The following is a 24476-nucleotide window of genomic DNA, read 5'->3' as shown; positions in this document are numbered from 1 at the left end:
AAGGTTAGAGAAGCATGTTTCCTGTATCATAGACAAAGGAGAAAACATGCTTGTCTGTTCAGGTTTAATCAGTAAAATACTGCCTGCATTACTGAGAGAATGCTATGTGAAAATTTTATTTAAAAGTATAGATGTCACGTGTAGCCTTCATGTGTCTACCACATACAGCTACTATGCCATGATAATGTCCACATTTGTATATTTTCACACAGCAATATGTATCTGTTCTGCATTGCTTTGGTTTTCCATCTGATTGTGTATGACTGCATATTTTTAGTTCGGGAGCATGTAGAACAGTTGGGATGTATAGACCATTTTCATGTATTGGTTTATGTTTTGCAGAACTGATCTTGCAAGGAATTTATTGTCATTGCTCTGTGACAGAAGGTAAAAATGAAAGATAGGTTATTTTGATGAAGATTTCCTACTAATATGACATATTTCTACCTGCCAGTTGCCTCTAGTGTCAGTAGACAGCATCATCTCCTTGGAGTCTTCAAAGGATAGGAATTAATGCTATGCTTTGTACTACCACCTGGTTTAAAAGATTTGAAGAAAGCCTGCATTTAAAATTTTAATTCTTAACACTTTTACATGAAATGTGAAACAAACATGAGGGTAAGAGTTCTCATATTGTCTTCTATGCCTCAATCTGTGATCTGAAGGGAACAGTTTTGGTGAGTGTATCAGGATAGTTCAAACCCTGGACGTATTTGCTGGTTGATTTCTCAAATAACAGTGCCAGAGGAGGTCACAATCATCGAGGCACTATCATTTTTCCTGAGGCAAAGACCACCACCTTAACCAAGAACCTTAGAAACTCAAGCTGCTCATGCTGAAGTCAAACTCCATCCACGTATGCATCTCAACTGAGATCATTGTTCTGTCCAGTTCACAGTTAGTTGTCTACCATAAATATATGAAGGACATTATTCATTAATGACAGAATGATGAATGTATCAATATTCAGTTTGGGAGTTTAGTTATGGGGCACAAGTATGTCATTGCTTTTTATGTATCACAGCAGACAGGAAGACTGATTTGATGTTATTACAGTTGAAGCTCTTTAATCAATATTTTTCTGAAATGGTCCAGTGTTACAGCAGCTGTCATCCCATTAAAGTGCCTGTGGCTATTCTGAGCAGAGTGATTATAAGCATGAAAGATTGTTGAGGTCAAAAGTTTTGCACATCCTAACAGATTAAGATACTAAATTTTTTTTCTCTTTCTTGTGCCATGTGGGTTTTGCAAACAAGTCGTATATTTCTCCACAGACTTCCAAAGTGGAATATTAATTACCATCATTCTAGGGGCTTATGTTGAGTCAAATGCTTAGGGCATCAGAAGGTAGCAATACTTTGAGAACCATAAAAATCAGTTCTGTATGTCATATGTTCTTTTAAAAACTTTAAAAGTACTTTGGATTTTAATATTGTTCCTGTAATCACAGGGAAATGGCAGGCAAGAAGAAAGAAATCCAGCTGCAGGTATAAATCCTAATTACTTAAATAATTTTAGAGGGAAATAGATGTTTTTTCTGCCTTTTTAGAATGTTAAAATGTTAATTAATTTTGTTTCAGACCATAATAAGCAATCAAAACCAGTGGGATGAAATGCTGCTGACAAAGGGTATAGTAGGTACTAACAGCTAATATTTTCTTTTTATTCTTTTATGGACATAGGTACACATTTTCATATTTATTTATCATCTTCGACAGATATTCTAGAAGACTAGTACCATATCTTTTAAAGAAAGGCTATAGTAATATATATTTATAAAAGTATATAATAGAGTCATTGAATCATAGAATTCTTTCAGTTGGAAAATACTTTTAAGATCATATATTGCAATTTTGAATATGCAGTATCTTATATGATAAATACTCATTTAAATAATATGTATCTAAATTTTATTTTTATGTACTGTTATACACCAATGTTTAGAAAATATCTTTCCAATATGGTATTCTTCATGGTAGGGAGTTGGACACTTCTGTGTGTAAAATCTTGCACAATATAATAATAATTACTGCAGCACTCTAGAGGATGCAAGTTTTGTGGCATGCATTATTCCCACTTTTCATTTCACTTAGTCCAATAACTATGTCTCCTATGTCTTGTAGGAACTGTTTTTTGGTAAAAAAGAACAAATCTGTAACAGGATCATTTCTACAAAGGGATAAAAACAGGCAAAGGTTCAGAGAAGTGAAAATACTGTAGAAAAAGGTCTAGATAAGAATGAAAACCAACAGTGGGAAGAGGAGAAAATAAAAGGAAAAGGAATATGAGAGAAAAGTTGCTATTTGGATTAATAATCTCAAATAGTATGCTGAAGCAGATTTCCAAAGTCAAAAGTAGTTGAAATTAAAGAGTATTCATCCACTAATGTATCCACTGAGTCCATTGACGTATTAAGGATATATTCATTGACTAGAAGAGGACTGAAAGATCCATGTGAATGCCTTCCCAGTGCTGTTTCAACCCAAACATAAATGTTACATTTTATAAGTTCTTCAAGTCATCTGTTTGTAATTCTAAACTATTACATTTTAGTAATAGATGTGTATCAAGCTTGGTGTGGTCCTTGCAAAGCTGTGCTAAATTTATTCAGAAAACTAAGGAATGACTTCAGTGAAGACAATGTCCTGCATTTTGCTGTGGTAAGGACATAAATCCTGTGTGTGACTATATTTACATTTTCATTTAAATATTTCTTCTGATTTGCATATCCAGAGCTTTCATCTTACTGTCCTTATATTGAGTTGCCGTAATTTTGGCCTGGTTGCCTTCCCTGCATATATGCTCATAAGACTCTGTTTAGAGGTAGATTAGAATTGGTAATAAATATTTAAGAAGATATAATAAAAAAAAAGAGCTGATATCCCATAACATTTTTTTCCTTGATGAGATTGCAGAAATATTCAAAAGCCAGACTATACGACTTTTAGTTTTAGGTCTCTGCATTATGGACCACTGCATTTAAAATTCTTACATCTGTGAAAAATTGTTGCATCGTTTTTTGCAAATGTTACCAGGTATTTCATTTTTGAGAAAATAAAAAGGGGGAAAATCTAAAAAAATCACAAGACTGTAGTAATAAAAATACTTGTTTACACTAGCAGTGTATATATATATGAGTGTATTATATCTCATATTTAAAGTAGATAAATTTGTTTCACAGACTCAGTTTAACCAAGATATTGACCAAGTTCATCCTTTTTTATGTTAGTGAAAACTTAAAATTCCAAGATGAAAGAACTTTCCAGAAAAAAACATGGATTTTTTTATACATTAAAAAGGCAGGGAGTTATGTTCTGAGGCCATCTCACATGCTTTCATACAGTTGACCACATTTCACAAAAAAAAAATTAATACACTGGATAATCTCTTCCATCAAGACTGCACGGGCTACTTCTTCATTTATAGATGTTATTATAACCTACATGAGAAAATAGTATCAAGAGAAGATATTTTTCCATTATTAAGTGCTGTAATACAAACGGAGGACAATCCCATATTACCAAAACAGTTCTTTCTTCATCACTATAAGGACTAGTTGCATTTAGGACTGCAGTTTGAATTTGCAACACCAAAGTATGTAAGAGTGGGGTTTTCCTGCGAGTAACAGGGTTTCCTTTATATATGCATATGCATATGCACTTATGTAAGCAAATAATTTTTTTTGTCTGACTTCAGGCAGAAGCTGACAGCATTGAAACTCTGAAACCATTTAGGAGGAGTTGTGAACCTATGTTTCTTTTTAGTGTTGTAAGTACATCCCATCAGTTTCTTTTAATGTGCTGCCTACTTCTGCCTTAACTTTTCAATAGATTTTAAAATATATGTGAAGCTGTATAAATCGTGTCTTTATATTTTACATTATGTAGAATGGTACTATCTGATGTTGTTTGCTGGAGTTGTTTCCCATGCTTGTGTGCTGCACATACAGCACAGAAGAATTGTGGTAGTCACTGGTTTGGTAGTTAGTGAGAAATCCAGCTATGTTTTCCAGGTTTGCCTTACATAAAGTGCCTACATGTGGTTACACTGAAATGATTATCTTTTCATCACAGAAAGAGAGTTCACATTTCCTGGCGTTATAAGGTGTTTAAAATAACAAATAAAATTTTGTTTTCATACTTGAATAATCATAGCAATTAACCATATATTTATCTCTCACTGATGGATACAGAAAGTTGGTTCTCCTAGGACACAGCTGCAGTGCACTGCTCACTCAAGAATAGGTGGGGATTGTTTTAACTTGAAGGTGCCAAGATTTGAATTTCCATAAGTAGAGACCAAGGATAACGATACTTTCAGGACACTTTCAGGTTTGAATCTGAATGCTGTGTAGAGATGTTAGCAATATTTTTGGTCACCATTAGCTTCACTACTATGCATCTGAATGTGGTAGAGAATGCACCGAAATATCACACATGCACACAAAAAAAGACAGAAAACTCCATGTTAGAGAAATTAAGAACAAGTAAAATTCATATTTGCATTTGCTTCCAAATGCATTATGAGTATTGAGCCTAGAAATAAACAGGGAAAATTTGGTAAAGAAAGAAGCAAGGAATTAAATGCACAAAAATTTCATTCTGAAATAAGAGAGGCAGTAGTAGCTTTGGTATTCCCTTCATAGGGCATAGGAAATGATCCCATAGCTGAAAAAAATAGTCAAGATATTGCATGTTTCAAAAATTCAAGTAAATGTGTAAATTAAGTGATGAAAATTCACTGAGAGTGTTATTTTCTCTTCTACAGCATGGTAAAATTCTTGCGCTGGTGAAAGGTGTAAATGCCCCTCTCATAACTAAGACAGTAATAGAGTTAGTGCAAGAAGAAAGGGAAATTGCAGCTGGAGCGAAGGAACGTGCTGAGGTACTCACAAACCAGACACTTATGCATAAATGTGTGTTTTTATTACACTTACACTTTCTCTAAATGTCTATGATAGTGATTAGATAATGTTTAATTTTTTGTATTTTTGTCCTAACAATAAACAATGATATATATGATACACTTTTTTTTTTAGAAATCAAGTAAAATTATCTGAGTTCTAAGACTCTTCTAAGTCCAACCCCTCCTGCCACAGGCAGTCTCACCTTTCACTAGATCAGTTTGCTCAAAGCCATGGGGATTGCTCTGTACCTAATAATCCAGTTTGCTACTAAAAACAAAGGCCATTCAAGAATTCTATTCTGTCACCTTTGACTCCTGACTTCCAGGTAACATGAGAACATAAGGACAGCTCAGTCTGACCTCAATAGCCTGCACTGTGAAATATCCCACAGTTGGAATTCACAGTAGTTGTGAAGCCTAGAAAGTTACAGTAATTTCACAACCATAAGGCGCACCGGACTATAAGGTGCACCCCCGGGAGTCGGCAAATTTTGCAACTTTGTAGATCATATAAAGCGCACTGGACTATAAGGCACCCTTTTTTTTTGCAGCGAGGATCCGCCCCCAGCTCCCCCCACGTGTTTGCTAGCCGTGGCCCTGCCTCCACCCGGCAGCCCCGACCCCGCCTCCAGCCAGGAGCCCTGGCCCCGCAGCCTCGCAGGCACCCAGTGGCCCCGGTCCTGCAGGCACCCAGCAGCCCTGGTCCCGCAGCCCCGCCTCCAGCCAGCAGCTCCGGCCCTGCCTTCAGCCAGCAGCCCTGGCCCCACAGGCACCTGGAAGCCCTGGTCCCGCAGGCACCCAGCAGTCCTGGCCCCGTGGGCACCCGGCAGTGCTGGCCCTGCAGGCACTTGGCAGCCCCAGCCCCATGGCCCCGCCTCCACCCAGCAGCCGCAGCCCCGCAGCCCCACCTCCACCTGGCAGCCATGGCCCTGCTGGCTCCCCCTGCGGCTCGCAGCTCTCACTTCCGGGTAGGCAAATTTCCGAACTTTGTCCATCAGATAAGGTGCACCGGACTATAAGGCGCACGTCCAGGTTTGGGGGAAAGTTTTAGTCAAAAGGGTGCACCTTGTAGTCGTGAAATTACTGTAGTCCTCCCTTGTTGCTTGTTCTCCTCAGAACCCCCAAATTTCTACTATGGTACCTTACAAAAACAAATTTGCAAGTTAGTCTAGCAATTTAAGAAGTGGAGAGACCGACAAAATGATACTAGCACATAAATGTTTTAGCAATCTTTTTTCTTTCAGGGCTAAGTATTTTTAATATATATGTATCATATGAAACAAAGACATGGGAAATAATCATGTCTCATTGCTTATTTTGTTAAAATGGAGATGAAATAACTCAGAGTAAAAAGGACTTTTTAACAAACTGAAATTCAATTAAGGAAAGTCAGATCGACCAAAGGTCCTTCTTAGAATTGCTTGTTTTCCAGGGTAGCAAATCCATCCTTACATTAAGATAAATGTGTTATAAAGAGGTGACAGCTATGTTTGGTGACTTTAATTTTGCACTGGTGACATACTTTTACTCCATTTGCAATTACCTTAGGTAGAAGAACTCGTTTTTCAAGAAGAAGGTTCATCAGAAGGATCTGCTGAGGACACTGTAGAAGAGGGTAAATACATTTGATTTATTTTAAAAATGTTAACAGAAAGAAAGAGAACACGTCTTTTCATTAATAATTGCCTATGTCTAGCACTAATAGACCTTCCTTTGGTTGTGTTAATGAAATGCTATGATTGAGCTTTCTTCTGTAAGGAATTAAGATATTGGACTATCATCATCTATATTTTTCACCCCCACTCTGGGAACCTTCAGACTTTAGACAGAAGTTATATGTGTCAGGGAATTTTCCTGTGTGAAGTCAAGGCCTGAAAGTCACTTCCACACAGTCCCTGTATGAGCTCTGTACTTCTGTTGAGGTGGAATACTAAGATGGAGCCAACCTGAGAGGATTGGAAGAGTTAATCTGTGAAGCATGGCATGCTTCTACCTCAGATTACTCTTTCACCAGATTAGATTTAATAACAGATTTAATGAAGAACATAAATCCACAGAAGCAGGAAAAGCTTCCAAAAATATTGAAAAATAAGCACCATCCTGTTTAAAAGTCCTGTCTGTGATTTATCTCAGGTTTTTCATTAGCTGAGACCTACATATTTTCTATTTTTATTGTTATCTGTGGCTACTGAATGTTCCTACTGCTTCATCTATGCAGAGAATGCCATTCTACAACCCTGAGATGGAACAAACTCCTCCATCCTCTCCTTCTTCTTGATCTTGTGCTTTTTTTCCCTGTGAGAGGCATTAGATCACAGTTTTCCTTCCTCTTCACGTTTTGTTGTTTGTTTTGATTGTATGGTTCAATTGGCATTTTCCTGAACTCAGCTTTAGCCTATATTTTTTCTCATAAACGCTGTGAGACCTAGAAGTACAGTACTATCATTTAGCAATTATCTACAGGCTTCACACTAATGCTCAGAACCTAAACATGAAAGAAAATCAGAAAAGAGGGGTTTAGCTCAGGTTCAGCTTCAGGTTAGAGGATCTCTCAGACACTGTAATATATTAACATTTGGCGCTAACATTTTTCTTAACATACGCAGTTCCTTAAGTGTTTCTAGTATTGGTAGCAAGCAGTAGTCTGTTGTTTCCATTATCACTATCTGAAATTCTTCTACAATTTTTGGGATCTGATTGAGTTACAGTAAAATGCTTAAATGTGAACTTCAGGTCCATTAAAGATGGTCCCCTTAATTTTGGTGAATGTATTACTTAGCACATTATTTTTTCCCTTTTTCAGAAGTACTCACTTATTCTGTTGGAATTATAAAACCTGATGATGTCTTATCAGGACGTGTAGAAGAAATTAAAAAAAAGGTAGAGAGAATTTTAAATTATTGATTCATTCTATTCATTTAAGAGGCATAATAGCAAAATGTAAGATTAAGTAGATCCTTATTTATGCCCAGACTTTGGAACAGAATCTGATAAAGCTTCTCTGCTAAGGGTGATAAAAGCCCAATGATTTTTACCTGAAATAATATGACATTCAAATTCATACAATTGTTTTAATATTCTATGCCAGCAGAGGTTAGACTTTGATTCATATTGCTTCTGTTACCAAAAAAAATTTAAAATTGCTTATAAGAATATATATTAGGACCAAATTAGAATAATTTTTAAAAGTGTTATGACAGGGACAGTGACCTTTGCAGGAAAGGGAATCAGTACTATATATTGTTTTTGCAATTACCCTACCTTAGCTGGAAAGGAAGGAAGCTAGAAAGCTCAGAAAGACAAAAAAACCACAATTTAGCTGAAGCAGCCATGAAGTGTGTTTTCCCATACTGGATCCAGAGTCAGCCTTTTCAGGGCAGGCTGAAAACACTCAGCAGCAGCACAGGGGCTTTTAAAGGGCTAAGTGCTGGTACACAGATTAATATTGGTGTGTCATCAGTACTGGGACTGGATACTGCCCTTGCTGTTAAAATATCAGTATATGGTACAAACCTCATACCAATGGACTGTGAACTTCAATGGAAGTCATGTGTGCATCACTCACAAATGCTTGCATTTAGTGCAGTAACCTAATTTAAAACAAACAAACAAACAAAAAAAAATCATAAAGTACAGTAATTTCATGATTATAAGCCGCACCTGATTACAAGTCGCACTTTCGGATGTCGGCAACGTTTCATTCTTTGTCCATATATAAGTCGCACCAGATTATAAGCTGCACTTTCGTTCGCAGTGAGGATCTGCGTGCAACTTTCACAAAGTTGCCAATTAGTAACAGAATCGCAGGATCGCGGGGTTTACTGGCTTTGCTAGGGGCTGGGCGGAATTAGCTCAGTGCTGCCGTGCTGCCTCCAGGGCCATGTGGGCTCGGCTCAGTGCTGCCCTGCTGCCACCGGGGCTGGGTGGGCTCCAGCTTGGCTCGGAGCTGCGGGCTCACACTTCCAGGTTGGCAAATTTCTGAACTTCATTCATATATTGACCGCTCTGAAACATAAGCCGCACTTCTGGGTTCAGACCAAAATTTTAGTTAAAATGGTGAGGCTTATAATTGTGAAATTGCTGCAGATTTCAGTTTTCTTTATTTGCTGTTTCTAAAGCCAAGTAGTTTAGCCTAATACTATTGCTACCAAGCATATTTATGTGACTACTTTGGTTACAATATAATTTATAATATCTTGCAACATGAATTGCATGTTAACCACTCAAAGTGATCCAAAGGAACTCATTCAGTGTGAAATAGAAGGGATTATTAACTATTGAATGAATGTACATTGAACTGCACTATATTTGTTCTCAAACATTAACTTAGGGGTATTGTAATCCTGAATTTAGTGAAATGCTTTGAAAGGCTGAAAGTTCAGTTTAGGCAAAGATAGCAGTTATATTTTGAATATTTCAGAGAACTTAAAATTTAGGATAGCTTCCAAAACCAATCAATCTTTAGATTTACAATAATGTATGATTTTGTGTGTATCCATTTTCAAATGCCCATGAGTAATAACCAAATAATTGCAGATTAAAGATGCAGGATTTGACATTAAAGCAGCAGAGGAGAGAATGCTTACTGAAGAACAAATCAGAGTATTTTATGCCCGGAATAAAGAAGAGGTAAGAACAAACTAAAAAACATAAATGAAATGAACAGGTAAAATATATAATTGTTACCAAGGTATGCTTGCAAATCTCTGTATGGTAAATTTTAAGTATATTGAATAAATGAATTAATTTAGATTTAGTACATACAAAAAGAGATATTCTCTCTCCCTTTTCTTTCACTAACTCATAAAAACATCACTATGTAGGAATTTAATATTTCAACCAAATTACACTGACCTCCAATTAAATACTAAAAAATTTTATTCTTCTTTCTGTTATCTAAATGTGCATGAAACTTAGACAAGGAGCTAATTTATAACACTATTTATCAAAATAAAATTATACTGATTTTAAAACATTATGACAGGTCCAGTGACCTTTGTAGGAAAGAAAATTAGGGTGCTGTATAGATTATTTCTGCAATACTTCCACCTATGTGACAGTATCTATTTGACATATGTATTTGACATATATTTTTCCATTTTTCCAGCCAGAAAATAAGTGAGACTACATATCTACATATTATATGTATATATATATATATATATATTTTTTTTTTTTTTTTTTTTTTTTCCCCCCAGATTTTATCATGGGGTAGTTCTGGGAATAAACATGTGCAAAGGCAGAGTGGGAAGCATCTCAGCCAAAATGTATTTTTTTGTGTGTCTTGTCCTATTTTAGCGGACAAAAATAGCTAAAGACAGACATAAAGTTCAAAAAAATTATTAAATTATGCTGTCCACCATTAAATGGCAATGGTATAGCAAACTAGCACATGGATATGGCCATATTTTCCAGCAGTGTGATAGCTAAAATAACGCTTCACAAGCATCTGAGACAAAAAATGAAGTTGCTTAGCAAATATTTATACTTTCTGCTATATGTGTAAAATAGAGGCTGGAATTACATGCAGACAAATTGTGTGATATTACTAGAGGGAGCAATGGAAGGGTTCACCTAATCTGAAGGAGAAGGTGGGAAGGTGTTCCTGTGGCATTCCAGATGAATAAGAGTGAGATGATATGGTTCCTACTAAAGTCAGAGAGAAAAAAGAAAACTGATTGTAATCACTGCATGGATGCACTATGGTTTAGAAAGGGGATCTTATAAGGAACCATGAAGATCTTGGTTTTAGGAAAGCTGAGCTTGTAGATTAGACAGAGGAAGTTCTGAAACAGAGGTAAAAGTAACTCATCTTCATGGGAATAGCAGCCAATTTGAGACTACTTAAATGTAGACTTAGGCACAGGAAGAACAAAGACAAACGAAACACACAATGTTTGATACAGAATCATAGAATCACAGAATAACTTGGGTTGGAAGGGACCTTAAAGATCATCTGGTTCCAAGGGTGGGGACACCTTCCACTAGAACAGGTTGCTGAGAGCCGCATGCAGCCTGTCTTTGAACAGGGCTCCACGGATGAGACATCCGCAACTTCTCTGGGCAGCCTATTCCTATTCTTTACTACCTTCACAGTAAAGAATTTCTTTGGATCTAAATCTACTCTCTTTCAATGTAAAGCCATCCTCCCTTGTCCTATCACTATATGCTCTTGTAAATAGTCCCTTTCCATCTTTTTTGTAGACTCCCTTCAAGTATACTGGAAGGCTGCAATTAGGTGACCCCAGAACCTTCTGCAGGCTGAACAATCCAAATTATTTTAGTCTTTCCTCATGGGAAAGGTGCTCTATTCCTCTAATTGCCTTGATGGCCTCCTCGGGACTCACTCCAACAGGTCCATGTCCTTCCTGTGCTGAGACCCCAGAGTTGGATGTAGCATTCCAGGTGGGGTCTCACCAGAGCAGAGCAGAGCAGAGGGACAAAATCCCTTCCCTTGCCCTGCTGGCCACACTGCTTTGGATGCAGCCCAGGACACATTGGGCTTTCTGGGCAGCAAGTGCACATTGCTGGGTCCAGCCTCTCATCCACCAGTACTTCCAAATCCTTTTCCCCAGGGCTATTCTCAATCTGTTCATCCCTCCAGTCTGTGCTGATACCTGGGGTCGTCCTGACCTGGGTGCAACACTTTACATTTGATCTTGTTAATGCTCGATGCTCATGGGCCCCCTCCTTATGCATGTTCCTCTGGATGACATACTGTCCTTAGGGTGTGTCTGCTTGGTGTCATCTGCAAACTTGCTGAGGGTGCACTCAATTACTTCACCTATGTCATTAATGAAGATAATAAACATCACTGGTCCCCAATATGACTCCCAGGGGACACCACTTGTCACTGATGTCCATTGCTACTCTGAGCCTCTGACCACTAACCTCTGGATGCAATTGCAATTTACTTTTCTAGATTTGATAATGTTGTCTCAAATGATTTATCAACAAACTTCACAAACAATCTATCAGAGTTCTGAGACATGTATGTCAATGCCAGTTTGGAACAGGAATGTATGAGTTACTTTAAAAGCATAATTGTCTCATTTCTGATGACAAACTCAGAATTCCTGCAATTCATGGTGGGGGGGAATTATGTTTTTTAGCCTGACTTTGATGCATTTGTTCAATTCATGATGAGTGGACCATGCCATGTTTTGATAATCACTAAAAAAGAAGCAACTGATGCAATTCCTCAGTGGAAAGAACTCCACAAAACAAGTGAGTCTGGTGAGCCTGAGGAGCCAGTCAAGTAAGTTAAAATGTGTATTTGTGATTCAGTCACAGTGTTCAGAGCACACCATACACCAGGGCATCTTCCTACAGAAACAGATGTGCCAATGTGTGCAGGTCCAGGGAGCAGTCAGAGTTTATCGCCTAGTCCTTCACAGGACCACCACTAGAGATGTAACCCCAGTTCTCACAGAAATTCAGAAATTCCTTGCTTCCTAGTTAAAGATGACAAGCCAAGATCATTGATCTTTTTGAACTCACCTTCAATGGGTTTTCAGAAAAACGGGAACAATGACACACTTCAAAGCTGATGTAGTCCTTGCAATTCTAGTTCACCCATGCCAGGGGACTGCCTGCACTGCCGATTGAAGGTTGCGCTCTTTCACATGTTCTCTCCTGTGTTTCTTGGGAAACTGTAGATATAGCTCAGGGTAGACCAGGGCACACTTGAGGCATGCTCTTCTCCCTGGGAACACTGTAAAAGTCAGCAGAGAAGGGGAAGGGTACTTGGGTTTCTGTCCCTGCTTAAAGATACAAAAAAATTTGTAAGGATTAGCTGTTCACAACCATGGTATCTTGAAATGTGTGTTTTTCTTCTATGCCAAGGGTTTGTAGAAAATTTTAAGGATGGTAGTTGTGTACACAGCCTCAGACAATAAAGTATTCACAGAAATTCAAATACCGGATTAAATTTTATATTTAGACTAGACATTTATTTAAAGCAACATGAGCTTAAATACTTTGTCCGGAAAAGAATTTGTTATAGTACTTGACATTTTTGTCGATGCCTGCTGCATCCCTTTCTGCATTTATTTGGCACAGCTGGGGAATACTGCATTTTCTACAAGTGGCCAAAAGGGATTTTATTTACACAGCTAAACAAACAGGCAAGAAACAATGAGAAGTGTCTCTGTTATCAACAACTCTATAGTGCTATCATTTTTATGATCATGCTGTGCATGAATTGAGCACAAGACTTCTACTGATCATTCATTATACACTATACACTTGTCAATAGTAATTCTGCCTCATGTAACAGAGAAAGTGTTTTGGATGAGGTACAGTAGAATCGTTAAAGTGGCCTGGCTAAGATTTCTCCTTCAGAGCACATAATCAGGCACTTTTTGAGAAGATTAATAATTCTCTTCTCAGAAATGATACCTTACTCATGAATCTGAATTTAATAAAAACTTAGTTTTGCATTCTATTCTTATATTTCACTAAATTTTAAGAAAGTCTTCAAAAAGTCAGCTTGTTAACACTAAGCAGCGACTTAAATACAGTATTACTTCATGTTTCATCAGGTTGCCAGGACTCACGGAAACTGAGAATCTGGTAAATTTATGTGATGTACAAGACAGTGTTGAAGACGCCAGCAGACACCTTGCCTTCTTTTTCCCAAATTTTCATATAAATAGGGTAGAACAACGTGTTGAAAGGACTTTGGCCATAATTAGACCTAGTCTCTTGAAGGAAAGGCGAGGTAAGTGTTAATAACTGTATTTTCTATCAAAGGTATATAAATACTCTCATATTTTGAATTTTGAATTATAAATTCTAACTCAATTAATGAGAAGTTTTTAGGTTATACTGTCTCTCCACCACTAGGCCAGCAGTAATCTTTCTCTGGAATGAAGTTACAAGGTTAATGTTTTTCATACTTTGAGAATGCAAATGTCAATTATATTTTGTTCCTTTGGTTAATTTTTCAAGAAATTCTGTTGATGGAATATTTCTAGAAGACCTCTCAGAGAAGCTCATATTTTCAAATGTAGTATAGGGGACTAGATTTCTCACCATAATAAAGTAGCTGATATTCTTGAACAGCATGCTCAAGATAGATCAACAGCAAGGGGAAAAAGATCCAGTCCAAGACACTTTATGCTGCATGAGGCAATGCAAGTCAAGGGCAGTTCTAAACAGACAGTGTTTTTTATTTAATTTAAAAATCTACCCCATTACATGCAGCTTCATCCAAAAAAGTTTGCTTTACTTTTCAGTCATATATTTACATTTCTTCCTAGATTTCAGATAGTATTTTTATTTCTAACTTGAGAATCCCTGTACTTGAGCAAATTTATGTGCAGAGAGCTGAAAGACTACAATTTTGATCTTTCCTTGTGAAATTATTTTCCTTATGGTTGTCTAGCATTTTGCTTAGAGCAGCAGTTCTGCAGTTCATGTTTAGGTAATTACACAGTAATTTTGTAGGTAATTTTGACTTTTTGCCAAATACTGCTTACACACTCATGTGGTCTTGTAAGACTTAGTTAAATAAACATTTCACCTGTTCAAATTTCTTAGACCTTCTTTTGCTGATAGTAATATGAATCGTATTTCTCAGTCAGGAATTCCTATAGAGGTTTTTCAAGCAAGAGAGTGCTTAAAGATCATGAGGATTGTTTTCTGAGTGTCCAGGCAACTAGTGATGCCTCCTAACAGTTTCTTTAAATTAGTTTCCTGTTCTTTAGTAAGGAAACAAATTCACCCATAAAATGTAACATTGTCATTTAAAAGTCCATGTCATTTCTCTACAAGGATGCAAATGAATGAATGGATGGCAGTTTAAAATTATTTCAATATATTTAACAGATTCCATCATGCAAAGAATAAAGGATGATGGTTTCCAAATAGCAATGCAGAAAGAAATAATTCTATCTGAGGAACAAGTACGTACGTTTTACAAAGAACATGTAGATCAAGATTACTTCCCAGTCCTTCTAGAGCAAATGACCAGGTACATTGAATGAAAAAGGAGAATATGAATCTATAGAATCTATATAGAATGAGATAAGACTGAAATTTTCACATTAAATAATTATTGACTCATAGATGTGCAGAATGGTTTGGATTGGAAGGGATCATTATTGCCTATCTAGTTCCAATCCCTGCCATGGGCAGGGACACCTTCCACCTGAATAGGTTGCTCAGAGTCCCATCCAATCTGGTATTGAACACTTTCTGGATAATACATGGCTGCAAGATACACATGTGTCTAAAAGTTTATTAAAAGGCAAAACAGGAACAGATAACTGCAGATAATGGAATAATTTTCAAGTACAACAAATAAAAATCTCCAAGCTTTTAGAAGTTACTACCTACTCCATATTGCTGTATGTACGATGTCTTTGTGGTCAAGTTCACTGATTTGAGTGAAAACAGTTTGATTATGCTCTGAAAAGGCTACATTTAGGTTGTTTGTAGGACAGCTCTGAAATCTTCAGCCAGGCTGTGTGCTGGGTACCTTGGGGAAGAGAAATAAATCATGTTTGGATATTCCTTTCCTATTGACTTGGGACACAGTTGTGGCATAATCAGTCTTTCTGTCTTGCCATTTGTCCTAGTTTAGGGCAAATTTAGGGAAAAACCTCCTGGAGGAGCCCCCAGGAGAAAAAAAACCCAAACCCCCCCAAGACTCCTCCCCCACTACCGGGTTCGGGAAGAATTTCCTCAGAGGAAAAAGTGGAAAAAACCTGTTTATTAATTAACAAAACACTCCCCAACACAAGAGAAGAAAATTAACAACCCTGGATGACAAAAAAAAAACTCTTTCACCGGTGTGAGAGGGTGACAAACTCAGGAAAATCTCTCCTGTGGGTAGTGTCAGTCTCCGGCGCTGAGAATGGCTGCTGCAGATCTCAGTTGCAGGGTCCCGGTGTTCCTCGGTGATCCAGGTCTGGTCCAAACAGGTTCAGAAGGTATACAGAAAGGAAAGGGGGAAGAAAGAACAAAGAACAGTCCACGGAAAGAGATTGGACTGCCTAACTAATAAGCAAAAGCAAAACTAAAGCTAGCAAAAGCAAGCAAAAAGCAAGCAAAAGCAAGCAAAAGCAGCAAATAGCCAGAGGCAGCCTGAGCCAGCAGAGCTAGCCTCCCAAGCACAGACATGGGGGAGGGGAGCCAACTGATAAGTAGGCTAAACAAACTTTCGCTTAAACAGAACACACAGTTGGGGATACAAGCCACCATAACATCACCCCAGGACACCATTGTAACAAAACACAGTAACTTTGCAATTTAAATCCATATTTAAGCCCATAAGGTTTTATCAGCCTGTACCTGTTTAAATAATTGTATCAGTTTTAAGGTACTCCACTACTAGAGCTGATTTTCCTAGTCTGGGATATATATAACCAAATTACTTTTTAAAAGTTCCAAGAGTTAATTTTTTTTTTTAATGCTACTTTTCCCCTTGTACAGTGGTCCAACTCTTGTATTGGCTCTAACACGAGAAAATGCAGTACTCCACTGGAGACGTTTACTAGGCCCAAAGACTCTTGAAGAGGCTAAGGAAAATCCAGAGAGGTAATAATTGCAGAAGTAAACCATCATTCACAGCTTCCAACTTACTTTCACATTCCTTATCTTGTTCCACGTTCCAATTAGTGTAACTATAGTGCCATCATCTGGAAAAAAGATATGCATTTCTGCAGTTTTTTAAGCTTTTCTTGAAAGTAGTAGTGTATTACACATAGAAACCACAACATTTTTTAGATATAATAGCTGCTAAACAGTATTAAAAGCTGAGTTTTAAAAAGTGCAATGAAGTGAAAGGGGAGCCCTAGAGTCTGTGAGTCTGAGAAAAAATGTTGGCAATATCTATTCTTAAAGTGGGGGGGCAGGGAGCGAGGGAGGGGGAACAGGTGTTCTTGAAATGACACCATTACTTTTCTTGAAATACCACTATGATTTTTTTGTAGCTTATTGAAAACTTTGCATCAGTAGAATATTTTATTTGTGACTAAGTTTCTCCTATACATTTTATAAAAAGACACCTTAGTTCTACATGCTTATCACATTGCTCTGAGAAACTGCAATGGTATGATCTTACCTGCTGCTGTCAGAAGTGCCATTTAATTTAGAAATAAGTGGTATATTTTCCAATATAACGACACAAGTGTTGGAAGGGAGGGTGTTCATATTTCTGATTTCCAGATCAACACTGTTCCCTGGGTTAAGACTAATTATAGTTCAGAGCTCAAAATGGCTATGCTTTTAAGTAACCTCACTCTTTTAATGACTCTTAGTTTGCGTGCACAGTATGCGATTGAAAATGTACCTATCAATCAGCTACATGGAAGTTCTACAACCAGCGATGCTCAGAAGGAACTAGAATTCTTCTTCCCTGAGGAACAAACCTTTGCACTAATCAGACCTGATGCTGCAAAGACTCATAAAGGTAAGGCATTTAGAAAGTATGGGCTATATCTAGTGATGTAATCATTTCTACAAAAGATTCTTCTGATTCTCTAAAGTACATTTTCTGTGCAGAGAAATGCTTTTAGACGGCTTTCATAATTCAGATCGAGATCTCAAATGTGACCTTTCTTTTGCTTAAGCTGCCTATAGCTTTTGCTTAAGCTGCCTATAGCACTTTTTTGACTAGAACAGTGGTGAATTGAAGAGAGTTGCTAGCTAAGTTAAACTGTTTAAGGATCAGGCACTTCGGCAGACTACCTGTCCAGCATCTTTGTTAGTCAAAAGAGAGAGACACTTTCCAAACTTCTATTACTTATTTCAGACAGGTATTTCTACTGACTCAAAAGTGGTCATTGCTCAATTAGATGCATTCCCATTCTTGGTTTAACTTCACAGAATTCACAGAATGACTAGGCTGGAAGAGAACTTCAAGGTCATCAAGTCCAACCCATGCCCTAACACCTCAATTAGACCATGGCCACATCCATTCTTTTTTAAAATACATCCAGGGATAGTGACTCCACCACCTCCCTGGGCAAAGCATTCCAGTACGTTATCACTCTTTCAGTGAAAAACTTTTTCCTAATATCCAACCTGTACCTCCCTTGGCACAGCTTGAGACTGTGTCCTCTCATTCTGTCAGTTGCTGCCTGGTGAAAGAGACCAACACCCACCTGACTACAATCCCCTTTCAGGGAAGTTACAGAGAGTGATAAGGTCATCTCTGAGTCTCCTTTCCTCCAGGCTAAACAACCCCAGGTCCCTCAACCGTTCCTCATAACGGCTTGTGTTCCAAGCCCCTCACCAGCCTTGTTGCTCTCCTCTGGACATGCTCAAGAATCTCAATGTCCTTCCTAAAGTGAGTGGCCCAGAACCATGCCAGTACTCAAGGTATGGCCTCACCAGTGCCGAGTGTAGGGGAAGAATGACCTCCCTGCTCCTGCTGGCCACACAACTCTTGATACAGGCCAGGATGCCATTGGCCTTCTTGGCCACCAGGGCACACTGCTGGCTCATGTTCAGCTGGCTGTTGACCAGTACCCTCAGGTCCCTTTCTGCCTGGACACTGTCCAGCCACACTGTTCCCAGCCTATAACATTTTAGGGGGTTATTGTGACCAAAATGCAGGACTTGACACTTAGACTTTTTAAACTTCATCTTATTGAACTCTGCCCATTCATCCAAATTAGGTCTTTCTGTGGAGCCCTCCTACCTTCCAACAAATTGACACATGCCTCCAGCTTAGTATCGTCTGCAAATTTACTAATGAAGGACTCAACACCCCCATCCATGTCATCGATGAAAATATTGAACAGAACAGGCCTCAGCACAGACCCCTGAAGGACACCACTGGTGACTGGTCGCCAGCTGGATGCAGCACCGTTCACCACCACTCTCTAGGCCTGGCCATCCAGCCAGTTCTTAACAAAGAACTGGTCCTGTCTTAACGAAGAGTGCTCCTGTCCAAACCATGCTGGCTGGGTCTGATACCCTGGCCATCCTGTAAGTGCTGTGTGATAGCACTCAGTATAAACTGTTCCATAACCTTACCAGGTACTGAGGTCAGGCTAACTGGCCTATAGTTGCCAGGATCCTCTCCACCTTTTTTATGACTGGGTGTCACACTGGCCAGCTTCCAGTCATCTGGAAACCTCACTGTTGGTGAATAATGGAGAGTGGCTTTGCAAGCTCATCTGCCAGGTCCCTCATTACCCTGGGATGAATCCCATCTTGTCCCATAGATTTATGGACATCTAAACTGCTCAGCAGCCTCCTCCTGGAGAATAGGGGGACCATTCTGCTCCCTGACACCATGTACCAACCAAAGACAGTAGTTTTGAAGACAAGCCGTCTTCCCACTAATGACTGAGGCAAAGAAGGTGTTAAGCACTTCCGCCTTCTCATGATCTGCAGTTACTAAGTTCCCTCCCTCATCCAATACAGAACAAAGGCCGGACTTGCCCATCCTTTTACCATTAATATATTTGTAAAAGCATTTTTTATTATCTTTTGCAGAAGTCACCATTTTCAGTTCACACAGAGCTTTGGCCTCCCAAACTTTTTTCCTACATGCTCTAGCAGCCCCCTTAAATACTTCTCGAGAGACCTGACCCTCCTTCCAAAGATGATACATCCTCTTTTTACTCATAAGTTCCTCCAAAACCTCCTTGCCCATTCAGGCTGGATGTTTACTTTGCCCCGTTGACTTGCCTTTTGGCACACAGGGACAGTTTGTTCCTGTGCCCTCAAGATCTCTATATTGAAGCACACCTACCTTTCCTGAATTCCTTTGTTTTTAAGGGCTGCTTCTCAAGGAACTCTTTGAATAAGTCTCCTAAATAGGCCAAAGTCTACCCTCCAAAAATCCAATGTAAAAATCTTATTGATGTTCCTCCTGATTTTCACCAAATATCGAGAACTCTATAATTTCATTACCATTATGCCCCAAGCGGCCTCCAAGCACCACATCTCCCACCAGCCCATCTCTATTTACAAGCAACAGATCTAACACAGTCCTTCCCCTGGTGGGCTCACCCATCAGCTGGGTCAAAAAGTTGTCCTCCATACACTCTAAAAATTTCCTAGACTGCCTATTTTTGACTGTATTAAGTTCCCAGCAGATATCTGGCAGGTTGAAGTCGCCTACAAGAGCAAGGGCTGATGATCCTGAAACATCCTCTATCTACTTGAAGAATAAGTTGTCCATCTCTTGTTCCTGATTGGGTGGATGATAACAAACTCCCAGTTGGATGTCAGCCTTGTTAGCTGTGCCCTTAATTCTTACGCGTAGGCATTCAACTTTATTGTCATGAGTTTGAATATCTATGGCATCAAAAACCTCCCTAATATAAAGGGCTACCCCTCCACCTCTTCTCCCTTTCCTGTCTCTTCTGAAGGGCTTGTAACCATCCAGGGCAGAGCTCCAGCTGTGTGAGACATCCCACCATGTTTCTGCAATGGCAACCACATCATAGCTCTGCTGTTGCACCATGGCTTCCAGCTCTTCTTGTTTATTACCCATGCTGTGTGCATGGTATACATGCACCTCAGCTGGGCTACTGATTCCACCCCTAACTCAGGCTTACCACCTTTGGGCCTGCTACTAGACAGCCCAACTGCATCACCTTCTCCCTTCAAACCTAGTTTAAAGGTCTCTCAACAAGGTCTGACAGTTCATGTGCTAAAAACCTTTTTCCCTTAACTGAGAGATGGATCCCATCTGGTTCCAGCAGGGCAAGTGCCATAAAAGTTTCCCCATGATCAAAAAATCTGAAATTTTGGTGATGACAGCAACCCTTGAGCCACTTGTTAATGATGTGAGTTCTCCTATTCCTTTCATTGTTTATCTCAGCTACCACGGGGACTGAGGAAAAGACTACCTATGCCTGTGACAGGACAGGTCCTGTCAACCACTTGACCCAGTGCCCTAAAGTCCCTTTTAATTGCCCTGACACTCCTCTTTTCAATCTCATCACTGCCAGCCTGGAGTATCAGCAGTGGATAATAATCAAAGGGCTGGATCAGTCCAGGAAGTCTCTCAGTGATATCCTGTAATCAGGTGTCACGGTCCACACAATGTGAGTGGAGGTCATGATGGTTCGTTTGACCACAGGGTGCAAAAGACAACAGCAAGAGACTAAGGTTTTGTTCAGCAACAAGCAGCAAAGCAGTTTATTAAGGGTCAACAACTCAATTTTGGGATAGTGATAAGAGGGAGAAAGATAAAGGTGGCAAAGTAGAGAGAGAGAGAGAGAGAATGAGGGGGAATAGCTACCAACAGATGGGATGTCCTCGGATCATCCGTCGATGTCTTCCATCCGTGGGGAGAAAGAAGAATCAAAAGTCTCTTCAGAACATAGTAATTTTATAGTCCGTTTCAAGGCGAGTGGCTGCTGGCCAAAAGGTGAGGAGATTAATGGACTATTGTGTGTGAGGCCTTTCGCTCAGGTGCAGAAAGTATGGTTCCTTCAGCCTGTACCTGCCTGAACGCAGTGCACCATGACAGTAAAGCATGCACCCAAACCCAGTCCATTGGCAAGCATCCACCTGGTCCCAACCCAGCAGCTCCTGCCCAAAGGGGTGGTAGGGGTCTCAGGGCCTCAGACTCTGATGATGATTGTGAGGCAGATCAGGGAATCTTCGGACCAACCCTTACACCGGGCCCCAGGGAAGCAGCAGACCTCCCTGTGGGATGGGTCCGGTTGACACACGGGGCCCTCTGTTCCCCTCAGAAGGGAGTCCCCCACCATGACTCTCCTTGTTTTCTTTTTGATGTAAGAGGTGGTGATCTGTCTGACAGATGAATCATAATAGGGAGGCTCACTGGGCAGATAATTTTCTTCTAAGTCATCTAAATTCTGTCTGACTCTCTAGATCCAGGGCCTCATATCTATTGTGAAGTGGCACCTGGCTAAGGGGTGCTTACTGGTAGTCTAAGGGAGTAAGGAGAAAAATAATCAAAATAAAAAGAGCTCTATGTACAATTCAGAATCTTGCCCTAAGGATGTCTGCTTCCACTCTTTAAAAATCCTCTATCTAGATCCTCTACTTAGCATTATTCTATCCTGTCATAACAAATTTTGGTAGTCTTTCTAATGCTAATTCATCACTGGCTTTTGTGAGTCTATCTTCCCCTCTTGTGAAAATCCAGATTGATTTTGTCCAGCCAGCTGATGTTTGATACAGCATTACAACTACAGTCCACACTCTGTTCAATGTGAGAAATAACAGTGAATGTTATTGGCATAGTTTATTAAAATCTCAGTTTGATACATGCATCAAGATGGATAATGCAGTGACAATGGTTTCTGCCTATTTTAGAGGACTATTGAAATGCTTCTTATGTTGTCTGTATTTGGTTTGATACTGAATTCTAATAGCTATTAGTGATTTTTTTTTAGGAAAAGGCATCTAGTGTTTCCTGAAACTTTTAAAGTTTGGGTGTATGGGATGTACAGTTGTTGCATCTAAACCATCTAAATAAAAAATGAGCTTGTTTGTTATTCTCCTAGATGAAATTATGAAAAAAGTTAAAGAGGCTGGATTTAGCATCTCAAAGATAAAAGAACAAGCTTTAACTCGTGAAATGGCTGCAGAGTTTTACAAGGATCATGAAGGAAAACCCTTTTTTGAACAGTTGGTGGATTGTATGGCACAGTAAGTATCTTGCTTTACAGTACTGTAATGACAGGATTTTACAACCTGTCACTCTGTACAATTTACTGTATAGGATTTTACAACCTGTCACTCTTTCTGGCAAGTTTAGTGGCTTCCAGCACAGAATACTCTTCCTTTAAAAGGGAGATTTACAATTCTTTTCAAACTTATGGGTAGTTTCATTTTGGATTTTATTTTCCCTAAAAGGAACTGCTTTCCAACAGAATCCTTTTTCTCATCATGCAGGACAAATATCTTCCTCATAATATTGTTAGTATAACTGATAAAAATAGTATGTATTGTCTTGCTTCAGAAATGACTGGGTGAGAATGTCTTTTGGACAAGAAGTCCAAATCCAAATGTCTGATAATCATAATCTCTTTGGCTTTCAAATACGTGACTTTTCCTTAAACAAAACACACAGAAACAAATTTTAATATTTAAGCAGCTTAATAACATTAAGATAGATCAATGCTTATTAGAACCCTTCATGGTACCTCTGACATTAAAGCTAAGTCTGCATGTCAGAAATCTCAGAATAATGTAAGAGTTTCTTTATATTGATTTTACAGGGGTCCATCAGTAATAATGGTCTTATCAAAGGAAAATGCTGTGGAAGAGTGGAGGCAACTAATGGGTCCAACTGATCCAGAAGAGGCAAAGAAGACCTGTCCTGAATCAATTCGGGCTCAGTTTGCACACGATATTTTGTCTAATGCTGTTCACGGATCATCTAATCTAGAACATGCACAAAGAAGCATTCAGTTTGCATTTGGAGAGCTAGATGCAGACTAAACAATTAAGATGCAGTCTCTGAAAATTGATATTAATGTAATTAGATGTATTTGTCTACCCAACAACTAATTTTAGGACTACATAAGCAAACATTTTTCTTCATACTCCATCCAGTTTTGGTTGGGCAGTTTTTGTTATCAGCTCTTCCATATTGCAAAGCATATCAATGTAACTAGTAATGCCCGCTAGGAGTTTGACATTAGTAACAGTTTTCTTTATGTTGAGTAGATTATTTTTCTTTTTTATCATTTGGCCAGATTTATGCCTTTCCAACAGTTCCAGGATTCTAAAGTGTTTTGTGTATAGCTACTCTAAAAAGAAGGAAGGACAAGGGTCAAGGAAGGTGATTAAAACACTATTAATGGTACCACCGCTGGTGATGTGGATTGAGTTCTGCAGCTCCAAATGTGAGCCAAATGGGGCTCCTGGGCCCACTGGCCAACTGTATATATGTGCATCCCAGGTGAGACTGTTCTGGGCTATTAAGGTCTATTGGCACCCTCAGGGCTCTTAAAAACATTTGCATTGTTTATTCATCCTCTTCCTAAATAGCTTCTAGTGATTACTGTCACAGGTAGGATAATAAACTAAAAGATCCTTTCCAGTCCATTTACTTGATTCAAAATATATTCTAGGAACTAAAATATAAAGCCAGCTCTTACATAGTAGCTATTCTTGACATGTACCCCCTTGCCACACTAGCAAATTTATATCCTGTCCAGTCTAATTTGACTGGACTTCATGAAGAATACAAACATTATTCTGTAGCTGATGTATTCTCACTGTTGCTGTCTGAGTCTGTTGAAGGTTGAGATTATAAAGAATGGCATTCCCTTAAAGCAATTTACTTACCTTGTTGATTTTAAGTGTGAAGTCTAGAATGAAGTTCTTCTCATACTTTTTTTATTGCTCCTATTGTATTTAATATAACTAGCTGCTATAAAGAGCTTCCTGACAAATACTTCTGTTGTAATGGGGCATTTGTTATTATAGATATTCCTCCAGCAAAAGTTGGACTGAGCATTCTCCTAGTGGCCCTTTTTCACCTACAGCTGCTTTACTGCGACAAATTCAGCTTGAGGTTTGCTAGCCTACAGGATGTTGTAATTAGTGCAGAATTTATGTCACCTCAGTGAGGTGAGTTCTGAGAAACATATTTCAGGATTGCTGTATCTTATTTT

General features: G+C 38.9%; 1 protein-coding gene across 1 annotated transcript; it reads left to right on the top strand.

Annotated features, from left to right (window-relative positions):
• Positions 1 to 24301, top strand: NME8 (NME/NM23 family member 8). The gene is made up of 16 exons (XM_033053023.1): positions 1 to 387; positions 1451 to 1487; positions 1581 to 1638; positions 2554 to 2660; positions 3697 to 3768; positions 4768 to 4884; positions 6454 to 6520; positions 7709 to 7785; positions 9442 to 9534; positions 12018 to 12163; positions 13449 to 13627; positions 14737 to 14881; positions 16345 to 16449; positions 17172 to 17323; positions 22356 to 22500; positions 23073 to 24301. Exons 1-16 carry the CDS (start codon positions 320 to 322, stop codon positions 23293 to 23295), a joined length of 1791 nt encoding a protein of 596 aa, XP_032908914.1. The 5' UTR covers positions 1 to 319; the 3' UTR covers positions 23296 to 24301.
• Positions 24302 to 24476: the final 175 nt, after the last annotated feature.

Source organism: Catharus ustulatus, chromosome 1 (assembly GCF_009819885.2).
Source record: "Catharus ustulatus isolate bCatUst1 chromosome 1, bCatUst1.pri.v2, whole genome shotgun sequence".
NCBI lineage: Eukaryota > Metazoa > Chordata > Aves > Passeriformes > Turdidae > Catharus > Catharus ustulatus.
This window is presented reverse-complemented; position numbering and strand designations above follow the sequence as displayed.

What these genes read in the sequence shown, in the direction of transcription:
- NME8 (XM_033053023.1), top strand. Translation starts at nt 320, where the DNA reads ATGTATTGGTTTATGTTTTGCAGAACTGATCTTGCAAGGAATTTATTG. An exon ending in TCATTGCTCTGTGACAGAAG is followed by an intron (nt 388 to 1,450) that starts GTAAAAATGAAA and finishes CTGTAATCACAG; the next exon opens with GGAAATGGCAGGCAAGAAGA. An exon ending in GCTAAGGAAAATCCAGAGAG is followed by an intron (nt 16,450 to 17,171) that starts GTAATAATTGCA and finishes AATGACTCTTAG; the next exon opens with TTTGCGTGCACAGTATGCGA.